Genomic DNA, 24955 nt, shown 5'->3' with positions numbered 1-24955 from the left:
ACTCTGCACCCATTACTGTCAACCCCTCGTTCTCCCTCTCTCTCTCCAGTCATCCTTTTGTTTGTCATGTTCAGAGGACAGCACCAAAGCATCTGAGGAAAGGGAGGTTACAGTGTATTAAAGGAAACGTTGTTTGACAAAAATGGTCATTCCCCTTTCAGCAGGAAATACACAGGCGATGAAGCTGCTGCACTTCAAAGCTGCCCAGAAAACTTCCATGAAACGACTCTGTCTGCATCTAAAGGGGACAGGCGAGGGATTTTCCTCCCAGTGTCTCAGCGGTCTTTCTCACAATGTTCTGGGCTGGTCCTTGTTCTGCTTTGTTGCCATATAAAAGGAAAAGGGTGTGAATTTAAAAGCTTTCACTGAAGACTCACAGGCAGGCAGAAACATGTCGCTCCGCGTTACCTTGGGCAGATCCGTGCACCGAATCGCTGGCACGGAAATAAAACATATTACTGACGTCAGCGATCGCGAAGCGTCGAATCCCGCTTGGACGCCAGCAGAGCTTTGATGTAGAAATGACATCTGGAACGAAACCTGTGTTTTGATGCTATTAAAGTTCCTTACTGGCCCATTTTGATGAAAGATATCGCTTAGAAATAATGTGGCCGAGTCTGAGAGATCGAGGCAGCTGCTACGTGCAAATTAGCGAAGAGCGAGGACGAGAGCATTACAGGGAGAAGTTGGGCTCGTTGTTTGGACGTGTTAGTTTGAAGTGAAGAGTCTGCAGTCGGGTGGACTGTCTCCCCGACACACACACACACACACACACACACACCCAACCTCTCCCCCCTCACTCCTCCAATGGCCCTGTCGGTGTGCCAGGGCGGGTGATTACCGACGCTCTCCCCCAATTATGGGCTGATTATTCCGCCGCGCTCTAATTGACTGGGGAGATATGCAAATGGCTGTCATTTGGGATGATAAAGGATGCGGGTGCTGGATGCCCCCTGCATTATTTAGCCTCGGCTGTACGCAGCGTGAAGGATGTGGCGTGCGCTTTAATTGCTGAGGAGAGAGAGGTTAAGCTGAACGAGCAGTTGAATTAGAAATGAGGAATTTGGGCCCCTTTATTTATTTCTTTATTTCACTCCTCTCCTTCCATCTCTCTCTCTCACACACACACACACATGCACACTGTGTGTCATGCGTTGTTTTTCAGTTCTCTCTTGGGTGAGTGGAGAGGTGAGGAGGGGGAGGGTGGATGGCAGGATGTCATGCTGGAATGCCATAAATAAAAACATTAGCAGAACCAATACGTGCAGAACAAATAGGGTGTGTGTGTGTGTGTGTGTGTGTGTGTGTGTGTGTGTGTGTGTGTGTGTGTGTGTGTGTGTGTGTGCGCGTGGTCGACTTGTGCACTAAGAACTAAAGTGTGAAGAACCTTTGCGGACTAATGAAAAAAACTTTCAGCAGCTCTGACAGTGAGCGGGCTCGGCCGCCGTTAAACCGCCGCAGCATACCGATGACCAAGCGTGGCGTGAAAGGTGTCGGTGTTTGCGGCGTCTTCCACTTTGTACCTGAGCAAAGATGGCCGGCCTCTGTGTGCATTTAGCCACTTAAAGGATGATGTCGCTCGTTCGAATCGCTTTCCTGTCATTACGCCCGGTGCTGGGAACCGTGGGGGGCGTTAAGTGAATACGACCCAGTGGCTAAGCACTTCTAGCTGCCACAGCTTGGCATATTATCAGGGGAATCGGAATGAAACTCAACACTAATCCCTCTGGTTTGGAGACAAGCGGTGCTAGATTTGGAGCGTCTTTAGCAGCTTAGGGGTAATAGGGCCTCAAATGTCCCTTTCAAAGTGGCCCTCCCTGTATCTCCACAGTATGAGAAGCTTAAGAGCCGGGCAGTTATCACTCAGCGAGCCCCCATCCTATCTTACGACAAGCAGTAATTGTTAATTCGGTGAAATCGATGTCAGCGTCGACCCCCAGCCCGGCGACTCTGCTGGTATCCTGTATCGGGCGTCCGCACGACTCTTTGACCCCTTAACTCCAGGACCGCTCTGGGGTTTTCATCCCGGCGCCGGTGCTGAAAAACAAAGAGAGCTTTCGTTCGCTCTTATCAAGATGCAGCGGTATCATCAAGAGATTGTCGAGGCTTTGTGAAGTGTGCGGGAGCAGGAGTGAAAAGAAAAGCACAATTTCTTTTTAGTGCTGCTGTGGCTCTCCTCTGCACAACTTTGGGAAGCCTTGAACGGTTTGTTCTTAGGCGTCTTTTGTTCCGGATAACAAAAACAGACAGAGAGCAAAGGGACTGTCTTTAACAATGTAGACTTCCAAATAGTGCAGGCTGCTCTTTAAACCACAAAATAGTTCCTCTGTATTCACAAATTGTGGTTCAAACTAGTGTTTTGCTCAGTAATACAGGCCTGTGTCCTGTGAACAACGTGCAGAGTTGCTTCTGCATATATTTACATTAGAGCCGGGAATCATCGCTCCACCTTACAAATGCAGCATTATGACTGCTTAGAAAACCTAATTACACCTAAAACAGCTCCACAGCATGCTGCCCAGCAGGCCAGGTGTGCAAAGAAACACCTGTACACCTGTAAATGTTTGTGCATCAATCTTACCATCACATCCTCACTGACTTTAAGTGTCCTGATCGTTGACTGTATAGAAAAGATGAACCGCCAGCAGGAAAAGTTGTTGGAATAATAATTCTTGTGTAATTTGTGACCTCGACGAACGATGAAGGCGCAGCCTCGGTCACAGATTACAGTAGGAGTGAAATACATGACAAAGTAGGATTTAAGCGACTCGGTGTTTCCAAATCAGATCGGCTCGCCTGTGACATCTGGTTGGTTTTACTGAACCGGGAGCTTAGGGCTAAAATGCACTACTGGAATCCACAGAGCTGATTCATGCACGATTCTTGGCATAAAACCATTCAAGCCACAGCTGGGAGATCAAAGAAACAAAGAAACTCAGGTCACTATCCTGATAAAACCTCCGTGCAAACCAACATGGAGGACTTTATGCAGAGTATCCTAATGTGCTTTAGCATAACACCCTAAATACCGTGCTGTGGTCTGACTGTTGCCAAGTCATGGTCAGTGGACAAATGAAAGGCGCCGTGGCGGTCCAGGGCAGGCGTAAATGACTGGCAGTTTGAAACTCGAGGCGCTCGAGACTCATCCTCGAAGCTCGTGGCACCAGGCAGAGGTCTGTGGGCTGGCACGCTAACATATTTCACTGCCTGCTGGGTGCTAGCCTAAAGCCCACATGGGTTTTTGGCAAGCCTGAAGCATGGCAAACATCTCTGCAAAGAGTTCCCCCGAGTGTATTTGGAGTCTCCGTGTCTGCCTCTCGTCCTCACAGAAGGTTTTACTTTGATACCCTCGGGAAGTGGCAGAGACTCTTCACAAACACGCACATAAATACATCAGCACACCCACGTGCACGTATCCTGCACAGGCTTGTTTGCACAGTCCTGCGTGAACGAAAGAAAAATATTAAAACGGTGGCACGATGTATGATAATGCGCAGCTAGCAAGTGTCTAAATAATCTTCATTTCTATCAATTCTCATCATCGTCACCAATTACCATCATCGCCGCAGCCTCGGTACACATTCCAGCTGATTGACATCAGAGAGGGAAATTATGGAGTGGGTGTTATGTTAAATCTTCCTCCACAAAGTGTCTCTCTTCTTCTCATTTCTCTTCTTATTTCTGTGCTTAATAGCACTTATTGAAGGGTATTACGGTTTGGTGCTCTACATGGGGCATCGCATTAAAACCCTCTTTCAAACACACACGAGCGCAGACATTCAGCAGTCCATTTGGATTCATTTGCATGGCATTTCATTTGGATTTTGCCTCAATCTACGGTTTGGGGAGAGGATAAAAAAGCATCTTTGTGTAATAGCGTTTCCTCTTCGTCTCCAGTGCACCATAAAGATAGAAAGTACTGCGGCCGGAGCCGATAAACGAGCGCGGCGCTGCCGTGAGAAGACCTGTCCCTCAGGCCTGCAAACGATAACTATTGGAGTTAATTACAGTTTACATCATCGTATTTACCCAGAGAAGAGAAACTGAGAATAAAACCGGCCTCCGAGCCCACCGAGGTGTTATTTCAGTGCACGCTGCAGCACGGCGAAGCCGAGCGCGCATTTTTTCAAGGTTTAACATCATAATGGATTTCACTCTTGACCTGTGAAAGCGAGTCCTGTATGGATGTATAGTCACACCGGTAAAAAACATCAGCGCTGTAATGAAATGCACACTGAAAAGAATTCAAGGTAATGTTCACATTTCACATTGAAATGATACTCCCGGGTTTGCGCGCACGCTGAAAAAGGTTTGATCGGTTCTCTTTAGTCTTTTACACGTCTGTGAAGAGAGATGTTCACAGCACAAAAGTCCGCGGAAAGAACTGAGGGACCAAATAGGAAGTATTCCCACAGCCTCCCCCAGTGCAGTGAAGGGCTTTCGATCTGTGGTGCCAACAGCATTAAGAAGTGACATTTAAATAATTCAAAAACATCATTTCCAGAAACAGAGTCCCCGTGAACACTGCTGACAGCTGTTCTCTGATTATCTATAGTAATAGGAAGCCTGTTTCAAGAGATGTTGCTGCTGAATTTTTAAAAATGTAATCCTTCATTTGTGCAGATATTTCACAACCTGTGCGCCCAGAGACTCTCGCAGCGAGATCAAATATTTATGTGTAGTAATTTGACGGAGCTGACCGCTAACGACAACGAGTCCGTATTGGACCAAAGGAAAATATTAGGAGCCGTGTTCTTATATTTGGTGCCGAGGTATAAAAGTCCATATGAGGGAGGTTGTTTTCGAAGGCTCGGTTGCTGTGTTTGAGTGTGTTTCAGGCTCGGGTTAGCTGGAGAGCCAGCTGGTGGAGAGCCCTGAGCCATGCTGCACCTCTGACTGGGGCAGACAGAAAAAACAGGCTTTATGTGTAGACGGGAAAGAGAGGAGAGAGGCTAGTTTCTTCACTGCTCTGTTTTCCTGTAGCCCACAGGAAGCTGCAGCCATTGGCTCCTCCCTGTCTAGACAGACAAGCACATTTACACACACACACACACTCGGTGCCTTCCTCCATAGCAACTTTGATTAATTCCCAGTGTGTGGTGAGAGGAGACAACATCAGCACCATGGTCAGGGGAAAAGGCCTGCAGTCTGCTGGATGTGACAGCTCCCTGCTTCACACTGATGCCTTATCCCCTCCCAGGGTGTGTGTGCGAGTGTGTGAGAGTGAGAGCAGGTCAATAGTATGAGTGAGGAATGGGGGAGTGTGTATGTGTGTGTGTGTGTGTGTGTGTGCGCGTTGCCTCATCTGTCCCCTCGGCCGCATCAGTGCTCAAGCATGTCTTGCTGTGACAGCCCGGCAGCCTGTGTTCCTGTCACGCACACACAAACAGAGGAGCGCTAAACGAGAGCGCAGGCAGGCACCGACACCAGCGAGGTGAAGGGTCATGAGCGACTGCCTCTCCAATGTTGTGTGAAATGTGTAGATGGCGGTCTCGGCCCATTATGTGTGCGTATATGCGACCGCATTTACGCGAGCGTGCGTGCGTGTGTGTGTGTCTCGAGGCCGGGCGGGGGGGCATCTCAAAGTAACTGGTTATTATCACCTCAATATTTTTCTTATTATGACAATTACATGCTCCAGGAGCGAATTAAGCGATACAGGACGCCAAGCGGGAGTGGTTGACAGCTATTTGGAGACTCAATGCACAGAGCAATTTGCAGCCCTGAGCCAAACAAATTGGATTTGGGCCACTTTGGATTGGGGCCCCAGATTGTTGGGCGTTTGGATCCCCCGACCGCGTGCCTGCCTGGCTAGTTAACTCGCTGGCTGCCTTTGATTCTTTGCACATGCCAGTTAGCCAGGTAGCACGCAGCCCCGTGAACGCTGACGGTGAGGACGTCGATTAAAGCGTCCCTTAAAATGCGCGTTTCTATAGTAAAGCGCACCCGGCTTTTTGGGCTGCATAGTGCTTCTTCCTTTTTGGTCTCAGGCCACACAGCTGTGCTCAAGTGTGTGTATAATCCAAATGAGCCTAACAGTCTTTAAACGAATTACTGGTACGCATTTTCCCACCCCGAAACTGCCACTGGAAAAGCTGGCAACAGCTCCCAATTAGGTGAAATGCAATTATTCCCATCCATTCACACAATTAGCCTGTGGGTTAACAACATAGCTGTACGACCGACTAGCTCTCAGTGTTTTGGAAAAGCCATCACCATGGTTACATCAACTCTCACGGTAACCCCTCCGTGTCAAACGGCATGGACCCGAGGCAGCCGGTCAGCCAAAAAATAACACTCGGTCCCATTGGCGGAGGCGGCGCGTTACATCACTGCGCTCAGAACACTGGCTGACGTGATTGGCCGGGACACAGAGTGGTACCATGGGCGAGGAAAAGAAAAGGGAAGGAGAGAGAGCATGAGAGAGGAAAGCAAGTGCCCCGTGTGCTCAGTTGAGCGGGGGTAGATAATGCCAGGCGACAGACTGGCAGGCTGGCAGAGCGGGTGGGCACTCGCAGCAGCATGATGGAAAACAAAGGCTTTGTGTGTCAGCGCCGAGATCGCATTAACCAAAACAAGCAGCCGTGGACAGACTGCCACACTGACTTGGTTGTCAGTTCCACAGGCTAAGCCACGCTTGATGGATGGAGAGAGATGGGGGACGCCTGTCTCGGTTTTTGAGATTTTACACGCTGGTAGAGGAAGGAGAAAAAAGTCGTTTCGCTGTGACACAAAGAGCCTCTGCTGCAGATAAACTCCAAGCACGCGTGCTGGTTTCAGCCCACGTTTCTCGAGTTCGCTCTGACATATGTAGAAAAACAAGCTTCGTGCTTTCTTTAAGTGAACACAATCTGAAAATACGTGTGCAAATGAGCTGATGACTAGCCTAGGAGAAAGTGCCGTTTCAACACCTTGTGTTAGATTTTCCACAGTCAACATGTCAGCACATCTTAACCATCGCCAGTGTCAGTAGGAAGGCTGTAAAACTTTCCTAACAACTTCCAAAACGGTGCGTGCTGGTGTGAAAAACAGCAAAACCCCTAAAAATCATCGAGTGGCTCGACTGGAACCGCCGAACCATTTTCACATGATTTGAAGCCACTTTAAGTAGAATGGACCACATTACAGCAAACATGTCAGATATGACAGCCTCTCTGCTCGTAGGCATAGATCTGGGTTTATTCACCGTCTGTGTGCGGTGACAGGCGTGGCTGTGCACGCAGGGCTCAGGTGGTTCACGAGTACATTGGTCAACAGGCCGGGCGCTGCAGGTAGGATCAGCTGGCATACACCCTTCCCCTTCTCCGAGCAGGCACCAGCCAGAAAACCGAGGTCATTCAGGTGACTTCCCCCACAGATATCTACAGCTGGGACAGAGCCGGCGTCCTCCGAGTGTGTGTGGCAGCCATCACATTCCATCACAGCTCATCACTTCACATCACATCCGGTCTTCTCTCTACTTCCTTCTCTCCCGGTCTGCTGTCCTTCCCGCTTCCTGCACACCTTTGTGTTGTCAGGATCCTGTCAGCGATATTCCCGGGGATTCCCTGGAATTGTTTTGGGGGGGTATCTGCTAAGTGCACACACACACACTCGCTCTACTCACCACAGGGAATGCAAACTGTAATATGAACTCACCCTTGGTCTGAACCAAAGCCCATTACAATTCATTTTCACCGCAGCAGCCGGTGTAGCGGTTTCTTCTGTGGGATTTTTTTCTCTGCCGTGTTAACCGCCGTCGTTAAGACTGCAGTGACTTTTTCTCAGGGATAAAGTAGCTCCCAGAAAAGCCACCAGCTCTTGTTCGTGCACACGCAAACTAAACCTTTAATCTTTTAACCTCTGCCACCTTATGAAATCCTGTGAAATATGTTGCATTGTTAACTTTTTGTTGTAAAGGAGGATTTCGCAGCACAGTTGTGCGTTTCTGACACGCAGGTGGAAACTTTTGCGCTTGCTGAAGCTTACATTTACATTTGCCACCTGCTGCACGTCAGCTCTCATCAAATGCTCGAGCGAGCTTTGTAAATACTCACTGGAAGTCTTTTCTTCTGTTCCAGGATCTTTCCGGCTCCATCGACGACCTCCCCACCGGGGAGGCTGGCCTGGGCTCGGCCATTGGCGCCGGGGGCTCCTCCAGCAGCAGCAGCAGTAGCCAAGGGGAGCAGGGAAGCACCGGTAACCAGGGACAGTCCCCCTTCTCCCCTCACGCCTCCCCCCACCTCCCCAGCCAGAGGAGCGGGCCCTCTCCATCCCCTGTCGGCTCTCCGGCCGGCTCCACTCAGTCCCAGCAGTCCCGCTCGGGCTCGGGCCCCATCTCACCTGCCAGCGGACCCTCTGCCAACACCTCTGCACCAGGTAGGGTTCCCATTAGAGCAGAAAGTACGCGCATCCGTATCCTGATAATCTAATCTCGTCTTGATGAAATGTGCAACTTAGAGTTGATAATTGTATTAGTTTAATCACTGCAAACAAACAAAACTGTCACTGACAGGATTTGCAGCTGAAAGCAGACGCTACGCCGCGTTTTACATCTTGTACCTCTGTCTTGGATTCCCTGGGAAATTTCCTAAAATTGCTTTACAGCTTAAAGGGAAATTGCTTTGTGCCACCAAACGAGGCTGTTGTTGGAAAGCAAATTTAAAAAAACTGTCAAAACACGACCCGGGCCATGCGCACTTTGACAGCTGATGAAGACGAGCAGCTGTGACATCACTGATTGGGGCGTGGCTAGGATCGTGTTTAGATGTTTCCGTTTGAGTTTTTTCTGTGCAGCATCTTTACAGCAGCTCCGTCACTGCACTTGTTGCTTCTTGGAGAAAATCCCAGTCATCACGCCCACCTCTCTGCTTGACCTTTACATTGATGCTGCTGTTTTCATTTGTTTTTAAATAGGATTTTAAAAAGGTCATGTAGAAAACTGACCCCGAAGCGGAACCGCGATTTCACAAATAACAGCGTGCCATTTGGAGGTGAGGATAAAGCTTTCGCATCAAAAACTTGAACCTAATCAGCGTCTTCGTTTAAGATGGTTATCAGGTGTTTGAAGAGCAGTTTCACCCCTTTCTTTCTCAGAGTGGCGCCGATAACCCGTCGCATAAATCTGCCAACATCTTTGTTTAATAGCATCTCTTTCTTCCCCTCGTCTCCAACTCGGCATGTAATCCATCCAGATCAATTTTCATTCTGCCGGGTAGAAGTCGGGATGAAGCTGCAGCAGAAGACTAAATAATATCAATCCCACACGTCTAGACTTTGATATCTCGGGCCCATTTGAACTCATAATTCACAGTGCTGAGGAATATTATGGCACAGGAATATGTCCTGTTCATTTCCTGCACAGTTTTTGTCCTAGCACACTAGACATTTGTTAAGTCTTTGATCACAGCGTTGTAGAAACGCGTCCCTACATGGCGGGGGAATTTTAATCACGTCCGTCTTCCTTCCACCTGTGGATCCGACATCCACGTCCGGGCGATATTTCCCATCCACTCGGAACCTTAATGAATTGAGAGCGACTGGTAGTGGAGGACCTCCCATCTGATTTGTAGCCTTATCTGAGATATGGCAGGCTAAACAAGGCACCAACAGGATTATCAGACAATGCACGGTGTGCCTGTCTGTCTCCCGAGGCCATAGTGGAGCACATAACCATTTAGATAAACACAGAGTGTGGATTTGATTTGCCTGGAACAGGCGCGCGAGCGTGCGCGCGGCCTCGCTGTCATTCCGCCTCCTCTCCTCACAGCTGAGCGGCTGACCGGCACATCGGCATGTCTCGGACCCGTCAGTCACTCTGACGAGGCGGGGCGAAATGTCTTGAGCGAGATCCCGCCGCCACCTCCTCCTCCCCCTGCTGTTCCCCTCACAGCCGCTTACCGGAGTGATTGACGCTAATGAAAAACTGGGACAGTGGTTTTCCAGGCGCGCGTGCCAAGAATCATGACGAGAATCCGGAGTGAAGCGGCAAAGATGGGAAGCGAAACCGATCGCTGGGACGTGATTAATAAGAAAATATTCAAAAATATTCCCTGTGCCAAATAAATGGCGATAAAGCGTGGAGCAGTGAGCAACATCTGGCGTGTTTTAGAGGCTGTACTACAATCAGTTCGGATTAGATCAAGGAGCAGCCAGCCTCGCAGAGACACGGGAGAACTAATGTGGTTAGCACACATCTGATTACCAACGCCCGGTTTTCTAACACTTTGTCACAAGTTGGGACGTTTTAGCGAACGTTGTCTCTTTATTTCGGAGCAAGTCGGCGAGGAGAGATGGGAGCGCTGTTCCCAGAGTGTTGCTCCGGTGCCATCAAATCGTGCTCTTTAATATTCAAAGTAGTGCCCTTTAAAAAACAACAAAACACAAGCATTAATAAACGCTTTAATTAGTGTGAAAAACCTGTCTGCAGTAGTTTCAGCTCCACTCAAGAAGTCACAACACAACATGACTTGTTTCTCTGCTCCATTCTGCTCCATTAGGGCCGCTGTCAGCGGAAACATCGCAGCCGCTTATAAATTGCATCCCTCGGCTGACGTCAGTGTGCGCTGCTGGCATTGATGGTTTCGTCCTATTAAATTATTTACAGGCGTGCTGTATATGTCAGCACATTGTGTCATGATGCTAGGTGGACGTAGCTACCCTGACATCACACGAGAGAACTTTGGTCGTCACATCTGAAACTGCAGGAAGGAGGACTCAGGGACTCAGCTGATAGTTCCTACTGATCAGCTGATGGTCAGCTGATGCACATCCTCAGCTCCGTCTATCATGACCCTGCTCTCTGCTGTGTGACGTCCCAACACAATCAAATACAGATTACTGCAGACAGAATGAGCAGCTCTCTTTCTGACTGAAATTAGCGACATGTTGCAGCGAGTAAGGCGTAAAAGCAGCCAAACAGCTGGACTTGTGCTGACGCCAGCTGCTGGCCATTAGGAAGAATGCAGGTCTGGAATACACTCATCTTTCTACGTGGTCTATATAGTGTGTGCAGTTATTCACAAAAATATAAAAAAGTAGGTTCAAGTGTGCGTGCGCGCATGCACACATGCATGTGCGTGTGCCCCGTGTTTATTTGTCACCTGTCGGCCCCACTCGGTGGACTGATGCGACACGTCACATGGATGAGCACACACGTTACCCCTGACAACGGTCGGAGGAGAGCAACTTCATTATGTCATCCTTTCACCTGGCTGCCAAACACACACACCAGCAGAATAACACCGGAGTGAGCGCGCACAGCTGCACATAAGAACACGAATACCTATAAAAACTTGATTTCATGGTTTGACTTTACATATATTGTTGAACACATAAATCACCTCTGTATATACGCTCGCTCGGATGACTGACGGTGTCATCTGCACACGCGTGTGTGTGTGAGAGAAAATAAGAAGGAGTCGGGGTGAAAAGAGGTGGAGACTGACAGATTGCCAGCCTATCATACACCCATACACTTGCACAAATCTATCTTGTCGAAGCTCCGCAACACGCCTGTGATTCCCTCGTCTCCTCGCTTCTCCTGTTCTTTGTCCTCTCTCTCCCTCTCTCCCTCTCGCTGTCTCTCCATGAAGCAAATCCAATACACTGTAACATTATCCGGGCCTCGCCTTGCTATTTGGATTCTCTCCCGGAGCCAAAAAGGCACACACAGGGATAAATTGATTTTCCTGTTGCGCTAGATTTGTGACAGTCAAGCAGAAATCACATTGCTCAACCGCCAACCTCCACCTCCTCTTCCTCTACCTTGTATGCACACACACACACACACACACACACATCTCCTTGCTCCCAGTGTCTCAGAAGCAATTCAGAGCATCTTCAGAATATTTTTCTCCCTATATGAGACTTTGGGGACGAGGCGGGCAGACATTTTTCTCTCATCCGGATGGATGGTGTGGCGGAATGGGAACGCCAGTGTTAAAGCTTCCAAAGCTGATTCTTAGCTGTGGGAAGGAGAGCCGAGTTCATCCAGTAGAAGAGCAGAGTTTTTAAAAAGCTCGCTGACTAGTCTCTATGTTAATAAAACCCCAGCAGCCCCAGAATCCATCAGACATGCTGCATCGTTTATGTGCATGTTTAAAGCTCTAAAAACTTGCATTTGCTGCAGATTTCGAGTTGTGGGTAACGCAGCGGCTGCTTTTAGGCTTGTGTGCATGCACAGGTTGGTGTGACAGGTTGTCTCCAGGTTGGCAGCCTGTCAGTGTGGCGTCACTTCCTGTCAGGATGAGGCTGACTGTCGTGTTTCCCAAACAACGAGCTGAAGACATGTTCATTACCAGACTGCATCTGATACGTATCAAACTTCACACAAACACAGCCCCGATTCCTCTTTGCTTTCCTTTGGTGTGCAGACAGTGAGTGAAGGGAAGGGAACATTTCTTCAATCACCACATATGCAAACAATACACTGTTCTTCTGCCTTTGGACCTGATTGGAAGGAGACTGTAAAAATCATGTGTGTACACCAGGGGTCCCCAATCCCAGTCCACGAGGGCCGGTGTTAGATGTTCCTTGATCCAACACAGCGGATTTACATGGATAAATTACCTCCTCAACATGTCTTCAGTTCTCCAGAGGCCTGATGATGAACTAATCATGTGATTCAGGTGTGTTGACCCAGGGTGAGATCTAAAACCTGCAGGGACACCGGCCCTCGTGGACTGGGATTGGGGACCCCTGGTGTACAACCTCAATTCCAAAAAAGCTGCAACACTATAAAATGCAAAATCCCCAGGATGCATTAAAGTGCAAAAATGAACTATATTAAGAAAATATGAATTTGATGGCAACAGCATGTCTGTAAAGGTCTGCAGCTTCCTACAGTCTGTGACAGAGGAGAGCAGCTGCTGCACTTTAACAGAGGAATGTTGTCCCATTGTCTGATGTGGGATTCGAGCTGCTCAGGCTTCCTGGATCTTCTTTGTCTGGTTTTGGTTTCACGATGCTGCAGATGTTCTGGAGGTTTAGCATCGTCCTGCTGAAATATGAAGGGCCTCCCTGAAAGATGTCTGGATGAAGCAGATGTTGCTCTAAAATCTGTATCTACCTTTTAGCACTGATGGAGCATTTCCAGATGTGTCAGAGATGCAGCTGTTACCTTGGAGTTGGGGATGTAAATGTGTGGCTGTCTTCTTTAGTAAGATCACTGAAGAGGCAACACAGAATCTGACATAGAAATATTTGATATCCACTGTAGGTGATCAGAGATGAGCACATATGTTTCAGCACGCACGTTTATTATTCCTTCCCCACACTCTGTCCTTGAGGCCTCCACAGATTGAAACCAAAAGATGCCCGGCAGAAGATTGTCAGGTCACCGTGTTCCAGAAAACGTTCAGACAGGCCTGACCTTTTAAATCCGCCACAAAATAGCAAAACCTCACAGAACCGAGAGGGTCTGCTCCGATGAATCCCTCACAGTAACTCTGAAGGTCTTGTATTCTGCAGTGAATGTGCACTTCTAATAATTCATTCAGGTGTCAGAGAAACTTTGGATGAATCTTTCATGCTGCTGAAAAAGAAGGTGATGATGTGTTATTAAAGCTTTGTCTTGTTGGGATAATTGTTGGAAAAAAAGTGATGCAAAAAAACTACAGTGGCTGTAAGTATGCACACTGTGTCTGTGTGCCCGGCTGCTTTTGAAGGCCAAACTGCAATATTTTTCACTTTGTGCAGCTACTAATTGACACAGAGCACATCCACACTCCTGCACAGGCCGGCTCGCTCTGTCTGCTGCACAAAATCACAAATACTCTTTGTGCTTCCACCGAGGTCCTCCGAGGTCCCGCTAACAGTGTCTGCCTGCTCTCCCTCCTCCCTCTTCCATCTCTCCTCAGCCCCTCCAAGTTTTTATTTTCTTCTAATAAGGTGATTGGAGCTTGCGGGCGAGCGCTCAGGAGAGTTTAAGCTGTTTATCTGCGCTTCGCTTCAAGAGCTTCCGGGGCCCAGAAAAGGACAGAGAGGTCAGGGCGAGGGGAGGCGAGAGGGGAAGGGGGGATAGACAGAGGGAAGGCCAGATCTGTCCAGTATGTTACCTCGAGCGTCCTTTCATATGTGAATCTCCTGAAAAATGCTTTATATCCACTCCTGCCTTTACATCATCGCGCGGCCTAGTCTGTGGTTATTTTTTTAAATCTGTAATTATGGCAGTGACCACAGATGGTTGTTTTTTTTTTCCCTGTTCTGGGGTCAGAGGTTAAGCAGCGATGCCCCAAAGGTACCTGAGCGCTTACTTGCATGCAAAAAGGTGGACGTGCGGTTAAATGACTTCCCCAAAAAGCTGCAAACCATGAGCCCAGAGCAGGCTCTGCAGGTGCTCAGCCATAGCTCGATTTCCCCTCTGCTTGTGGTGCACGTTATTAGAAGAAAGCATGGGTAAAAGGGTGGGGGCGAGTTTTTGTGCAAGTGTGTTTTGCTGGGCAACTTTTCCAGTCACACCACTCCCTGAGAGGCTGCGTGGTGGGAACACCGCCGCTGGCTGTCCCTGTCCCTCTCTCTTTCTCTCATTATTTTCATCGTGCTCGCCTTCTCTCATGTTCCCTCTTGTGTCTCGCGTTCCCTCGTCCCCACCCTTTCCTCCCCAGCTCTGTTTGTCTCTGCTTTCTTGGCTCAGAGCGCTGCTGTGGTACAGGACTCCCACCGAGGAACAAGGCTGAATTTTCCATCCTTATTTCTGCCTCGGTTCCTCTCTCTTATTTCTCCACATCTCTCCTCCAGCTCTTTCTCTCTGAATTTGTCCTCCTTTTATTCTTCTTCATCCATCACCACTAGCAGCACAACCGCTGCCATCTAGCCAACTATTCCCTGTCTGCCTGTTGTCGTCCTGAAGGCTGCTCGTGTTCGCAGTGAAACGGCTAAACGCGCTCCCTGCAAGCATTATATTCACAAAGCACAGCGTCGGCCAAAACAGGGGAAAAACAGCACCTGCTTGCTGCGTTAGCCATTTAGAGAAATCCCATTCTAACTCTGTCCGACTGGAAAACCCTAACCGGAGCACAGTGTGCAATTATTTTCCCTCCCCAACACCTATTTTCTTGCTTTCTCTCCACTCCTTCGCGCTCTCTCTCCCCCCGCATCCCGCTCGCTATGTTTTTAGCTTAAGCTGCACTTTTGCTTTACTTACAGTTGCTGCTCAGCGTTGGAAGTAATGAGGATCTTGGGAGAGGGCTTGTTTTGCGAGCCACTGCAGGCCTGCGTTTGTCCCCTACAGGGAGTGTTAACTGACATTAGCCCCCGGCTCGGAGAGGCATTGACTCGCACCCATTGAGATCTAAACCACCATTATTGGAGCCCGCTGTTTATCTGCCTCTTTCCCCTAAAGACACGGCAAATAGGGGATATTACCTGGGTGTGTGTGTGTGTTTGCAGGGCGGTGCAGGTGTGTGTGCATTTATAGCCTGAGGGTTGTATTAAGAGATGGTGCTGAAGCAGCCGTTTCTCTGTATTCTGTGTCAGTCTATTAGTGCTCAACACAGTTACCTCACTTTAGCAAAAATAGCCCTCGTTGCTCCGGGGGTCGGCTATTTGTAAGAAACAGTTTGGACGTTTGTGTGTGTTTGTGTGTGTTCACGCACCGAGCGGCCACAACCTCAAATCCACCAGCGGTGAATAACAGTCATGGTCTCAGTGCCACTCGGCGGGTGCTTCTCTGACACGTGCACCTTAAAATTGTAGCAGGCCAAGCAGCACCCCCCTATCCCCCCACCCCCAGATGGAGATGGATGGCAAAAAGCCCAAGCTATTGACTCAGCTCCCAATCCACTCGAGCGTTTGCAGGATGTGCACAAGTCCGATCTACACCAGTAACCCCCACCTCAAAGGTGCTGCAGGTCTGAGCTCCTTCCTTTTAGTATTACACAGTTTTAATGTCGTGGCTGATACGTGCAAGCGTGCACACACGTCTGCTAATGCACCGGCTCTTTCTCTGGCAATTATTAAAAGCTTTTTCATTGAATCTCAGGTTGACTTCATTAGCACGCACGCACACACATGCAGAATAACTCCTAAGCTTTATATTTCCAGGGCCCTGAAAACAAAACAGAAATATGGCCACAAGTGCTCTCCCTCAGCTTTGAACTTCAACAGCATTTGTGTTTGAAACCCTGATGAAAAAAGCTTCAAAGACCACACTCCCTCTCTTCAAAGGAGACTCGGGATTGCCTCAACAGTCCTCGTGGAAGAGAAATTTAAAATGTGGATTGGGTTTTAGCGAGGAGCATTATCTCCAAAAACGCACTGAACTCCCATTACTCTTGGCTCGGCTGCCTTGTATCATGAGGAAAGAGTCAAAAATGGATGTGTTTGCTAAGTGGCTTTTTACAGAAAAAGGAAATTACAGTTATTCGACTTTTCCGCCGCATTCCAAAGAGCATTCCCGTGTTAGAGATCTCCTGGTTCTTCCTGCCGCAGGTTCAGTGTTTTCTCCGTCGGCACAATCGGCGTGAAGTCCTTAAAGCCCCGAGGGTCAGAGTTAAAGACAAACAGTGGCACAGGTGCAGTCAGATCTCTTATGAATGAGTCGTGTTTGAAGGCAGCAATCAAAGAAGAGTCTAAAAGAATTAAAGTACAGAGAATTAAAAATAAGAGCCCGATCCATCTTTGATACTCTCAACCTTTAAAGGGAATATGCATGGATTTGATAAACAAGCCTTTTTTTATTCATTGGAGCTGATTTCTTTGTGAGAGTGTAATTTGCAGATGAGTGGGTGAAAGTGGAGGATGAGAGCAGAGATATTCCTGCACCAGAAACATCCAGACTGTTGGAGCACATGCAGATGAACACATGAATTCTGCTCTTCTTCAAAATCACCGTCTCTCCCACCGAAGAGGAAACAACGTTGTTAAATCACACACACGTGTACCAGGATCGCCTGAACTCGGCATCATTTCTTCATCGTTTCATTCGTTTTACATTTTCATCCACAGCTGGAGGACTGCGGACACGGAGAAGCTATACTTTGAGCTCCTGCTGACATTTAGCTTTCTCTTCCGTCTCTCGGCAGCACACGGGGAAGAGCTGCACGTCAAAGATTGAGCATATGAATTATTAATGGCGTGGATTAAAAGTGCCAGGACTCGCCGTGGCGCCTGTTTGTTTTATTTGGACGTAATTATTTAATGGCACCTTGTTAAAAATGATGGTGAGGAGGGGAGAGACGAGAGCCGAGACAGGAGGGGAAGAGGGGGGAAAAAATGTGAGAAGAGACGAGAGGAGCTTTGTTTGGACATTAATTGGTAGTGAAATAATTATAAAGTGCACAAAGTTTAGTCTTTGCTGCAGAGCGGGCGGAGCTGAGGCCTCGTGTTCAGCAGTTTGCTTTTGTCGGTAATCTTCTTTTATTTTTCGGTCTTCCTCTCTCACGCACACATTTGTCTTCGCATTAATTTATCTCTGGTGACAGTTTACATGAGTATGTGGAGAGAGTAGTGGAGCATGCAGGGCAGCGTTCCCTGGGTCTACCTTGGTAGTGGTGCACACACACACACACACACACACACACACACACACACACACACAGGCTCTGCCATCCAAACAAACAGAGGCTGACAGCAAAGCTGGTGCCTGGCATGCATCCCTACACACACACGCACAGTGAGGCCGGCCTCCATCGTTGGGTCGACTTCCGTAGTTTAGGGGTTCACTAAACTCCTGCTGACTACCTCGTCTTCCCCACCAGCCAATCTAAAGCGAGGAAACCAGAACTGCAGCTGAACATGCTCCTCCGGCTCTAACCTGCAGTGACCCTTCACGTTACTACATAAACTGTACACTGATGCACACGGAGAGTAGAACATGCAGTCTGCTCTATCTGCACTCCCTTTATTCCAACCACTATATAAATACAATAGGCAGTGATTTATTGAGCCGTATGAATCACTGTGAGATGATGGCGGTCGAGTTGCTGTACAGAGAAACGTTGTTGTTAGATGCACTTAGATTATGACAGCATCCTGTTATTAGACTGTTACAAGTGCTGCTGCTGTAATATTGCACATAATGACTTCTTTTGCGTACATTTAGCTGTGAATGGATCGAGTGTTTCTACACTGTCTTTTTCTGCCGGCACATAAAAGCGTGCAGCTGGTGTTTTTAGCGTTATCTCCGAGTCGCCTCAACACTCGCGTGCTAACTTTTCCCCCTCTCTCCTGCAACACGGTGACAGACTAACTAATCGAATATTCTCTCTTTGAAGCAGCGCCGCTGGATCTATTCATGCGTGAGGCAGGGGGTCTTTGTGTGCGAGTGTGCGCGAACGTTTCGCTGCGTACCCTATGTGGCTTTGTGCACTCACGTGCATGTCTTTGTGCACTTCACTCTGTTTATTTACACTTGTTTGTGGAAGTATTTCTGTGTGTGTGTGTGTGTGTGTGTGTGTGTGTGTGTGTGTGTGTGTGTGTGTGTGTGTGTGTGTAGGCGGGGGTTGGATGGAAATGTTGTTTATGTATTTTTATGCAAAGCAATTATGTTGACTTAATTGGGTTTGTTTATGTGGAGAGAGTGTCACCTCCAGTCATGTATTACCGCAGCTATGGACAGACATATAACACACACACACACACTTGTGGAAAGAGCACTTTTCTACTGAGTGATTGAATAATGGGAAGTGTTTCCTCTATAATAAGGGATTTATATTCAATGTGAGTTTTCGGGAGCAGCGACAGAATTGTTTGTACTTCATCATGTGTCATCCTGAGGAAACACTTAGTTTCTTCATATATTCCCACTGAGACGGGTCAGCCCGTACTCTGTAATCTTGAAAACACGCACCGATAGTCATCACAGAACATATGTTTCCCTCATGATTGCACTCGCTGCCTGTCACTCGCTGCACATCGTATCCACAGAAAGACAGAAGCGGCGAGTTTCCCTCGCCTTTCTCCCCGTCATCGTCGCCAGCCTGAATTCGAAGATAAAAGGTTAATTTGCCATCTCTCTCCTTCCTCTGGGCCAAATCAATCCGCCGTAGTCTCTGTCTGCCATTGTCCTAATCAGACCCTCAACTCGCTATTGGATTTCAATGGAACAGGCGCAGCCCAAAGACCCGCACAACCACCTGATCGATGCTCCTGGAATGGTTCCGGTTTTCTATAGGGGATCGCTGCAGCTTTAATGCTTACACAAGGAAGTGGCACGGGGTCCAATGACTTGATATGTCTCCTGGAAGTGCATTTGTCATTTAGCTGATAGTGAATCACAAACAGCTTCATGTGTAGTAATTGTGCTGAGCCCGCTGTGCGTCTGCAAAGGCTAAATTTGGCATCAGACCCTCTGACCCGATCAATCGCTGCTCAAGAAACAAAGGCAGTCAAAAAATAACCTTCAGCTTGATACGCAGCCCTTATTGTTTTCCTTTTTTTATTCGTCAATCAAGCGGGAGAAAACTTTTTGAGAACTTTGTCCGTCTGAGACAAAAGCGGACCTTCGGGGCTTAATTGTTGCATCGCTTTTGAAGCAGACAGAAAACAAATATGAATCCGTTTCTGTTTCCTTCAGTTTTTGTGCAGAAAGCGGAATTTAAATGACACTAAACATTTTCTTTGAATGTCAAAGCTTTTCTTAAAACAACAACGTCAAAGATGTCACATCCATGTCCGCAGGTTCAGCCATGGCCCCGCAGAGCTCTGGAAACGGACCCGATGGAGGTCACCTGCCAATCACACGCTCACCTATGGCTCAGGAGAGAGGTATGTCTGTGTGTGTTAGCCCGTAAGTCAGCCTACCAGGGGCACAGCTACCCCAGGCTTAGGGGTTAAAGGACTGGAATCGTTGTTTTACCCAATGTTTAAGGATGTTTTACAGAAACATTTAGTGGCTAGCACACATGCTCTGTACAGTACAGAAATATATATTACAGAAAATCCACATTGTGCATCGGGCTCAGATGAAGAGCTTGTATACTTACAAAGCGGACGATGAAATAGAAATAATTTCTTTCTTTACATGAAACACAGGCGAGCGGTGCAGGAGGATTAGAGGCCGTAACAAACAGAAGACCAAAACGATATCTTAGTGCACCACGGACGAAACCAGCGACTGTAATGAAAGATTTTCTTAGGAAATATGAAGACTTGGAGTTTAAGATGTTAGCAAAGAGATGTAAACAAGTCATTTGACACAGCTACAAAGAAAGACAAAGACAGAGAAAGAACTGTGGGAATTTCCCACTCGCCACAATAGTGAGTGCTTCTCTCTAAGAAGATCATTCCTTCAGCAGTGATTTGTGGTTCTGTTCTAGGAGACCTCGTCGCTCTTCCATGGGCATAACTGAGAAGCTGTAGGCAGGTAGAGCAGCAGGAAGACCTCCAGACCTGAGCAGGCATCCGTGACAACAAGCATCACGCTGCACGACACTAAGGTGGTTTGCAAAGCAGCTTGCAGGCACTGAGCACAGTAGGCTGGCTCAAGCTTATTAAATACTGCCTTAACCTTCTATGATAGGCGACAACCCAGTGGATGCATAGGATGGTATCAGCTAAGACAAATGTGAACAGGGCCAACTGTCCAAACTGGGAGGGGCCTGAAAGCTGAAGGCTCCGCCTCCCATTCTACTGTTAGGCTATGTCTACACTAATCCGGATACATTTGAAAACGGCGTTTCCTCTGAAAACCGCGTCCACACTGTCGTTTTCAGTCGTTTTCACAGAGTTGTGCGTCCACATTGAAACGGTCGAAAACACTTACGTTCCAGATTCGACCTGCCTCATTTCTGTCTGCCACTTATTTACTTTCCACTGAGTTTTTTAAACGGACTCACAATGAGGTGGAGTTGTTGCTGCGAGTAACACAAAAGTACAAAGTTGCAAAAGCGAGTGAGAATTAAAGAATTTGAAGAAAAGCTCTGTGGAGCATGTACAGACTGATATTAGTCTTTAATAGGGCTGTCAAACAGCTGCTGTATAACGCCCTCCGCTGTCTTAGTTTAATTGGTCACATGTCTGCATCACATGACTAAAATGTGTCATCGATTCCAAAAGCCTGCGGTTACGCTGTCCACACTGCAACAAGAAAACGGCGTTTTCAAATGTATCCGCTTTGGAGAGCGTTTTCAAAGAGCTCAGTTTTCCTTGACCAAAAACGCTTAGTGTGGGCGTGGCCTTGAATACTCCAGAAACAACAAGTGAGCCTGCAGTGTGAGAGTGACGATACGAAACACCGAGGTCTTTATGTCGTGATTATTTAAGAAGAAATCTGGATTTGACAGGGAGCCAGTGAAGAGAAGATAATGTGGGAGGAAACCTTCATGTTCCTCTTTCTAGTCCCTGCTGGTTTATCAGGTTTTTAATATTATATGCAAATAAAACAACAAACACTTGTTTGTATATGTTTAAAATATTCTGCACTTCATGTAGTTTACACACACGCAGCATCATGTTTTAACTTCACTCTTATGGTAAAATTGCGGTTGTGTAAAAATGTCACAGTAAACATTGAGATAAGTCTTTCATTCAGACCCGAGCGTGCGCTCTGCCGATGGAGCCACTTCAGCTTTGGCCCCGACTCGCTGCCAAAGGCTCGTAATACGAACGCTCACCCACAAGCCACATGTGTTGGCCAAACTGCAAAATTGTTTCCAGCAATTATGGCCACTTCTCAACTATTACTAAAAACAGCAAAATTGCTCATGTGAAAAAAAATCTGCATCCACACAACACTGAAAAACCCCTGAAAGAGTGGGATGCAACCTTAATGGAATTACTGCGATGCTCCCTCTCTATCACCCACCAAAGAGCAGTTAACATCACAGAGAGACAGAGGGAGTGGATAGATGAAGACGGAGAGAGCGGGAGCGGCACTGTAAAAGGTTATTTCCCAACATGATGAAATCAAATCGGAAATTTAGTGCTGCTCTCTAATGCCTGTAAACCTCACGCCCTCCCCAGCCCAGTCCAGGAAAACACGGCGAGGTTAACAGGGTTGGCTGTTGTTTTTGCTGTTTCCCTAGCTAGGATTAAACCTCCCACCGCCCCCCCTCGTCCTCCTCTACACGCACGCCCCACTTTGCTCAAGTGGCTGCCTCCCTAAGAGCCTCTCTCCACTCTTCATTTCCATAAATCCGCTGAATGTCCCTTTTCCCCCCCGCTTTCTCTCGCGTGCTCCGCCGCTCGCCTGTTGTTGTCCGGCTGAGAGCTTCATTCACTTTGCCCGAAAGAGAGAAAGGTTTGTGTGCGTGTTGTGTGTTTGTGTGTGAGTGTGGAGAGCGAACGAAGCAGAGAGACAGAAAAATCCTTGAATGTGTTATTTGCTTTTAGCACTGTCTGCACAATGTTCCTCTCCCCATCCATTTTCCAGGCAATTTAAAGTGCGGTATTACACACTGTATTTTTCTCCTGCTCTCCCAGAATCCCCTTACCCTAATGGAAGCAAAACATTACAATAATGTCCTCGCTCCTTAAACCCAGCACTCGCAGCCTAAGCACTTTCAGGCCCCGATCGCTCTTTCCCTCTGTTACACTGTCTTTCCTCCCACACACACTTTCTCTCTCACTGCCTCTCTTTCTGTCTTGGCCTTCATCTCTTCGCTGCACACACACACACACACACACACTCTTTTATTGCTCTCTTTCTCTGTTATCTCCCCCACACACCGAGAAACACAAACACATGTGTGTGTGCGCACACAGCCATCATGCAGTGAAACTTCCATCTCCCTCTCCTCATATTTTCTCATGCTCTCTTAGCAGAAACAAGGAATTAAACAAGTGTCAACTTGCACTTTTCCAACTCTATCGTTTTTCCCTAAACCCCAAACTCGCTAAAGAGTCGGCGCCCATTCAGCAAAGCGGATCGCTATCACAGTTTACAGTCGAGCGGGCCCGATCCATTTACGCCCTAATCTGCAATCCCCCTACCGCACGCGCTCGTTTCCACACCCACGCAACCTCTCTTTTCTCTGAATGGCCGCCCAGCGACCTTTCCGCATTCGCGGTGGATCGGGAGACCTTTCTGTGGGTTTAAAAACCAACGGCGCAGCTTGAAAGAGCGAAGCCCAGGCGAGGATCTCTCCAAATGTCAATTTGAATGGTGCGGGCGAGTTTGGGCCTGAGAGGCTCTGCCACATCTATTGACAAAACGGTTTAGAAAAACATAGTAGCTGCGGTCAAATCGCCGGCTATTCTGTGAAGAGTCGAGCAAACGGTTGGCTTTTTTCAACCCTGCGCACAGACTGGGCTGCGTGCGTCTTTCAGAACATGCGTACACTTGACCCTCTGCTTCTGCCCGTGCTAAAATTCTCTGAGCGAGCGAGCCTGTGTCAGCCTGCCGCTTTCTTTATGCGCCGTCTAACACCTGGACCGCGCCGTATTACTCCACAAAGTGTATCTGCGAGTAACAGGAGCCAGCGCTGAGGTAAAAGATTAGGGTCGTTATCAGAACACGGCTCTTTTTACACAAGGAAATTGAATAAATGTCCCACTTTGTTGACTTACACAACCGCTTCAGACAAATCCTCCGCTGGTTCTGCTGCTTTCATGCCTGTTTTTGTGTTTCAGGGTTCAACATGCAGAGGAACCAGGCTGCCTCTCAGTTTGCTTCTCCACAGACCGGACCTCCCATGTCCCCCCACCCATCGCCAGGGGGCCCCCTCTACTCTGGAGTGGGTCCGTACTCCCAGGGTGGCCCCGCGGGCCCTTACGGACCACACGCACCTCAGTATGGACACCAAGGTTGGTGCCTGCTATAATGTGATCGTCTGAAAACATTTAAATGAACAGAAGATTTTGGAATATTTGTTTGTCCTTTATTATTACAGGAAACAAGGATCTCACATAGTTTTCTCACAAGGTGAGAAATTGTAAAGCAGGATGTCGGGCTCAGCTGTGGAAAAGCCTTGAAATCATGATTGTTTAATGTTTTCTAAAACTGGCAATTTCGCGTTACTCTGAGCTCCTAATCTGCCGAAGACATAAGAGCTGATTCACGAGTCTATATTTAGCACGTGTCAGTTTACCAGAAACTCTGTTAAAAGTCGAGCGAGCACGAACGCCTCAAACGCGAGAGTCTAACTTTCAGGCGATAGTTTAAAAAAGCAGAGAAAACTGCGACTGCTGTCAGGCTTCGTGCTGAATTATAATCACGAGAAGCATTAACAGGCCCCACGCTGACTTTAACGGACATCACATTTGTGCAGCAGCCTCTGCTTCCTGACTGGTCCGCTGGGAGGGCGAGTCCAGCCTATCATCCATTCAGAGGGGTTACGCAGGAGTTTGGCCCCAGATTGGAGAGTCACATTTGTCATTTTTGATTACCGCTGGCCTCGCGCTCACCGTCACACCGGGCTTGACTTCGGTGTCACTGGTGTCAAAGACAGTCTGCTAATGAGGAATACAAAAAGAGTCCTTTTGAAAGACATTTCCATTGGCTGTTTCCTACAATCTCGACGCACACAGCTGTTACAGTCCTCTATCATCCTGTGTGGCAGGTCTCATCGTGGGCATTCAAAGCCAGACTATATTCATGAGACACTTGAACCCTGGACACACCTCTTGGCCCTCCTCGTGATAAGATTATGAGCTCCAGACTGACACGTCACGAGCTTCATCCACTGAATCATGATCTGGAGAAATATCGGCCTTAAAGAAAAATGAGTCGTTTTTTAAAAGAATTGAACATAATGAATCTGTTTTAGCTTCATTTCTTTCAAATACATACAGTCCAGTGTCACACCTGCAGTAGGTTATCATGTCCATAGAGAGAAGCTGAACGTGTTCCTTTAACCGATCGCAACGATGGCTTCCCTCGTTCTGATGGGGGCCGGCCTGTCTTCTAATGAGACACATGCTGTGCATAAAATGAACCAGTTCATTCATGTTTACTGGAGATCTTAGTTTAGAACAAGACTGCTGCAAGAATGAGTCACAAAAACCAGAGGAAGAAGCTTTTTGGAGCAAAATGCACAGCATGCAAACATGAGAGGGCAAATGCTAACAGCTGAAATATTCATCTAGAAACATCTCA

General features: G+C 47.8%; 1 protein-coding gene across 6 annotated transcripts in view; it reads left to right on the top strand.

Moving 5' to 3' along the window:
* The window catches only part of LOC146551794 (AT-rich interactive domain-containing protein 1B-like), a 158782-nt gene that overhangs the window by 99972 nt on the left and 33855 nt on the right, over positions 1–24955 (top strand). For all 6 annotated transcript variants that reach the window (XM_085258303.1, XM_085258302.1, XM_085258301.1 and 3 more), the window contains exons 5-7: positions 8061–8358; positions 19600–19686; positions 23491–23664. In XM_085258303.1, coding sequence (XP_085114429.1) covers positions 8061–8358; positions 19600–19686; positions 23491–23664 — 559 coding nt within the window. The remainder of the gene's footprint in view (positions 1–8060; positions 8359–19599; positions 19687–23490; positions 23665–24955) is intronic.

The sequence above is a fragment of the Mchenga conophoros genome, linkage group LG19, assembly GCF_057382185.1.
Source record: "Mchenga conophoros isolate Kocher_MC1m ecotype Shallow Benthic linkage group LG19, M_conophoros_male_GT1.1, whole genome shotgun sequence".
NCBI classification, from domain to species: Eukaryota; Metazoa; Chordata; class Actinopteri; order Cichliformes; family Cichlidae; genus Mchenga; species Mchenga conophoros.
The sequence above is the reverse complement of the archived record's forward strand: the minus strand, read 5'-3'. Positions and strand labels throughout refer to the sequence as shown.